This window comes from Acanthisitta chloris, unplaced genomic scaffold, assembly GCF_000695815.1.
Source record: "Acanthisitta chloris isolate BGI_N310 unplaced genomic scaffold, ASM69581v1 scaffold26668, whole genome shotgun sequence".
NCBI classification, from domain to species: Eukaryota; Metazoa; Chordata; class Aves; order Passeriformes; family Acanthisittidae; genus Acanthisitta; species Acanthisitta chloris.
In genome coordinates, this window is record NW_008686875.1 from 1407 (window position 1) to 5751 (window position 4345).

At 55.3% G+C, this 4345-nt stretch overlaps 1 protein-coding gene across 1 annotated transcript in view; it reads left to right on the forward strand.

Moving 5' to 3' along the window:
- The window catches only part of UBE2Q1 (ubiquitin-conjugating enzyme E2Q family member 1), a gene marked incomplete at its 5' end in the record, with an annotated part of 6054 nt that overhangs the window by 525 nt on the left and 1184 nt on the right, over positions 1-4345 (forward strand). The window contains 7 exons of the mRNA XM_009080377.1: positions 452-502; positions 1973-2113; positions 2621-2705; positions 3133-3193; positions 3587-3677; positions 3764-3822; positions 4246-4294. Of these exons, the coding sequence (XP_009078625.1) occupies positions 452-502; positions 1973-2113; positions 2621-2705; positions 3133-3193; positions 3587-3677; positions 3764-3822; positions 4246-4294 (537 nt within the window). The remainder of the gene's footprint in view (positions 1-451; positions 503-1972; positions 2114-2620; positions 2706-3132; positions 3194-3586; positions 3678-3763; positions 3823-4245; positions 4295-4345) is intronic.

The window sequence follows — 4345 nt, forward strand, 5'->3', positions numbered from 1 at the left end:
GAGTTTGCTCTAGAGGCTGAGGCTTCTAGGGATTACCCAAGGAGGAATGCAGCAGGTGAGGGGTTGGTCTCCTCTCCCTGGGGCAGATCCCTGTCCTGGGTGATGCTCCAAGGGGTCTTGGTGCTGCTCCACTCCTCTGTAAAGGCTCTTCTTTGCTTGTAACTTGGTTTTGCTTATATGTCTCTGTTTGAGCTTGCCTTGGAAGTGTCTGGAAAGGCAGGAGAGCATTATCCTAGGGTGTTGACCACACAATCAAGGGTGGCATTGGAATATTGCCCAGGTTGGTGGTGGAATCACCACCAATTTAAGAGGCATCTGGGTCTGGCACTGGGTGATGTAGTTTAGTGGTTACAGTGGTTGTGCTTGTGTGTGGTTGGATTTGATAATCTTAAGGGTTTCTTCGAACCTGGATGATTCTGTAATCTTCATGTCTGTCCTTCTGTCTCCACAGAGCACACAGGAGGAGGTGTCCTCTGAAGAGGAGGATGAGGAGATGCCAGAGGTAAGTGCCACTTTGCTCCACGAGGATGTGCACTGGAGAGCTGAGCACAGGGAGATGCCTGCTGAGAGGTGCAAGGGCACAGGGATCATGTCTGGGAGGAGCTTGTGGCATTCAGGCAGGGAATTTTGGCTCAAAGACTGGACAGTTCCCAGTATTTTGCTGCTGAGGACACTGAGCCACGACTGGGAGCCACATGTCCACGAGCCCTGGGGGACTGCAGAGCCCGAGCACCATCGCCATGACCTCCAAACCTGCAAGCAGAGCTGCTTGGACAGTAGCTGGAGCCTGAAATTTCCTCAGGAGGGCTGGGATTTCCATGCTGCCGTTGCTGGTGGGGAAGTCACGGTGCAAACAGGTCTCCCACAGAGAGGATTAGGTCGGGAGGCTGAAGTGTGAGCGATTGCCGGGAGCGGCGGAGGCAGCCGTGCTGCACTGCAGGCTGGGGACATCATGCTGCAGAACCCACAGGCTCTGCTTGTTTGGTTTGCAGTTTAGAGATCTCTAGAAGTGGGTGGAATAATCTTGGATCTCCATGGTGACGTTGAGCGATGCCTCACACACTTCTCCGGGGTGTGAGCGGCGCGGCGGAGCCTGGGGGCAGGTCACTGAGCAGCACACCCCAATAGCCCTGGGGCTTCAGCACAGTTCATCTCCTGCTAAATCGAGGCTGGGGTCCCCAGGGAAAAGGAGGAGGGTTAAACTGGCACCAGCATAACCTCACAGATCTGCAAACCTGCCACTTCATGTCACGTCGGTGATGTGTGAGGCCTCACGCTCCTGTGGGCTGGGAAAGAAATCCTCAGGAGCTGAGCATTCCTCCTCGTGCTTTCTGCTAACATCACCATGCAGGGAGAACTCTCTCACGTAGAGCAAAGGTTTGGTGCTGAGCAGTGGGATTTGTTGGGCTGTGCTGGAGGAGCAGAGCTCTGCCCTGGCACACGCATCCATTACGCAGGTTAATCCACTCGAGGGATTTTCTAGGAGGATCTATTTTCCTGTATGACAGTCTAAAAATGTCAAAGCCCTTCCAAAAACTGCTGCTCAGCTAGAATAGCCATGGCCAGCCCAGAGTGGCTGGAGTAAACACTTGTTTCAAAGATTTAGCACCAGCACTAGAGCTGTGTGTGCTCACAGCCACTTCCAGGCAGCTGATCACTGCCTGTATGGGCCTAGGTAGCTGAGACTGGTTTTTACTGGTTATTCACACTGGGGGCTTGCACTGAGGAGTGTTGTGGGCAGGGGTGAGGGGCAGAGGCTCTGCAGGGGTTGGGTACCACGTCAGGGCATGCTGAGCTGATCTAGAGCCCCCAGACGTGCTGTGTCTTCTGCCCCATTTGTATCTCAGATCAGGACTTTGTGGTTCCCAGGGAGGGAGAGTTGCACTGGAAATCCTTCCTGGGTCAGGGCAGCTCAGTACCCCCAGCAGGGAGGAGCAAAAGCACATCTTGAGCTCTGCTCTTCCCTTCCCAGGACAGTGAAGACTTGGACCACTATGAGATGAAAGAGGAAGAGCCAGCAGATGGGAGGAAGACCGAGGATGAAGGCATTGGGAAAGAAAACTTGGCCATTTTAGAGAAAATCAAAAAGAACCAGAGGCAAGATTACTTAAATGTACGTGTCACCCGGTGGGGTTGGGGGAGCACAGGGGCCCAGGGCTGAGAGTGTTGGGGGCACCTACCAGCCCTGAGCCACAGGGGCTGTCCCCAGAGGTCCAACAGAGGCTCTCAGGAGCTGCTGATGCTGAAGCAGAGAAGTCTGTGAACTGCTTCCTCAGCTCAGGGAAAGCCTCAGGTGTCCCCAGGGCATCAGTAGCATGTGGGGCAGAGATCTGGGGCTCCCCTCCACCCCCAGCTGTGCCTCACCTGAGGCTGTGGAGGAGGTTACTGGGCTGTGCTTTTGCCCCCCTGGATGGCTGAGATCATTGGGCAGTAGAGAGGAGGACAGAGAGGCATTTCTGCTGCAGGGGAGGCATATTTGGGGCTGGGGGCAGACAGAGGTGAGGGACACAGCAGAGTCTGGTACAGAGGCTGGACAGGACTGAGCTCAGGTGTTGAGCTCACAGAGCACTGGCCATGGTGGGTTCATGGGATGGTACAACTCTCCCTCCCATCCCTGCAGGGTGCGGTGTCTGGGTCTGTGCAGGCCACCGACCGGCTAATGAAGGAGCTCAGGGATATTTACCGATCACCAAGTTTCAAGGGCGGTGAGTGCTGGGGGGGCTGCAGGGAGGGAGCTGCTGTTTCCTGCTGGGGGGGGTCCTCCTCCTCTTAGGGGGCTTTGGAGCTGTCCTGCTCAGCTGGGGGGACGATCTCTGCCCTTTGGTGGCTGTGGCTCTGTCAAGTGAGCAAAACCACCTTCTCCTCTCTGTTCCCTGCCAGCGCTGGGTGGGAGTGAGGAGTGTGCTGTGGGTTGGAGGATCATCTGGTTTTGAAAGGGATGATGCTCCTACCCCTTTCCTGAGCCCAAGGACTCAGGGAAAGAAACTGCTGCTCTCAGGACCTGGATAAGCACTGCTCCTTGTGTGCCTGGCTGAGGTTGTGCTGCAGGGCCCAGGGGATTTGAGGTCTGGGGGATGGCTCAGCCTCCCCTTGTTCTCACCCCACGGTGACCCAGCTCTGCTCTCCTTGCAGGATACTATGCAGTTGAACTAGTGAATGACAGCCTGTACGATTGGAACGTCAAACTCCTGAAGTAGGTGTCCAGCTTGGGGTCGTGGTGGGAGCTGTGAGCAGGGCAGGGCAACACCTGCCACACCTTGGGTTAGACTCTCTGGGGCAGCTGTCTCCACACTAGGAAGGAGATGATACCTCCAGAGAACGAGGAGGTGGTCTGAGGGCTCTGCAAGTCTCTGCTATTCCCAGAGTCCAAAATGAGGTGCATCAGGCAAACTCTCACACCTTCCAGACACCAGTGCTGCCTTTCCCTTGGGCCAGGCAGTCTATTTTTAAGCTGTCGGCCTGCAAAGGAGTGTGATGGTCCCTGCAGAGCAGGAGCAGAGTGCTGCCAGGCTGGGGTGGTGGCAGGGAATGTGGCTGAGAGAGCTGCACAGCCTCAATGTGACCCTCTGGGGCTTCTCTGCCGCAGGGTTGACGAGGATAGCGCTTTGCACAACGATCTCCAGATCCTCAAAGAGAAAGAAGGAACAGATTTCATCCTCCTCAACTTCTCCTTTAAGGTAAGGCTCCCCCTCCTCGAGTGCTGCCTGTCTCAGTGAGGCCTCACAGAACACCTTTCTCAAGGACTTCCCTTCTCTCATTCCAGGACAACTTTCCTTTTGATCCACCGTTTGTCAGGGTCGTGTCCCCGGTGCTGTCAGGGGGGTGAGTGACCATCTGCCTTCCTCTGTGCTCTCAGTGCTGCTTCCTGCAGCAGTTTTCCCTAGGTTTACCCCTGACCTCCCTGACACGGGTTTGACATAGCAAAGCACAGACAGGATTGGTGAAACTCTGGCACAGGTTGCCCAGGGAGGTAGTAGATGCCCCAACCCAGTCAGTGTTCATTCCAGGTTGGATAAAACCTTGAGCAACCTGCTCTGCTGGGAGGTGTCCCTGCCCAGGGCAGGGGGTTGAGACTGGATGATCTCTAAGGTCCATTCCAACCCCTAAAATTCTATGATTCTGTGGTGGATTTTTTAGTGTATTCTTTCAATCTGAGATCGAATTGGAGATGTTTCACCTCTGTAGCAGTGAGTGGGTGCAGCTGTGTCCATCCCCTGGGGTAACTTTGCCCCATTCTTTCCCCAGGTATGTTCTGGGTGGTGGTGCCATTTGCATGGAGCTGCTCACGAAACAGGTGAGTGCTGGTCCCTGTGGGGTCTGGGGCAGCTGCTCTGCCTGCCACACT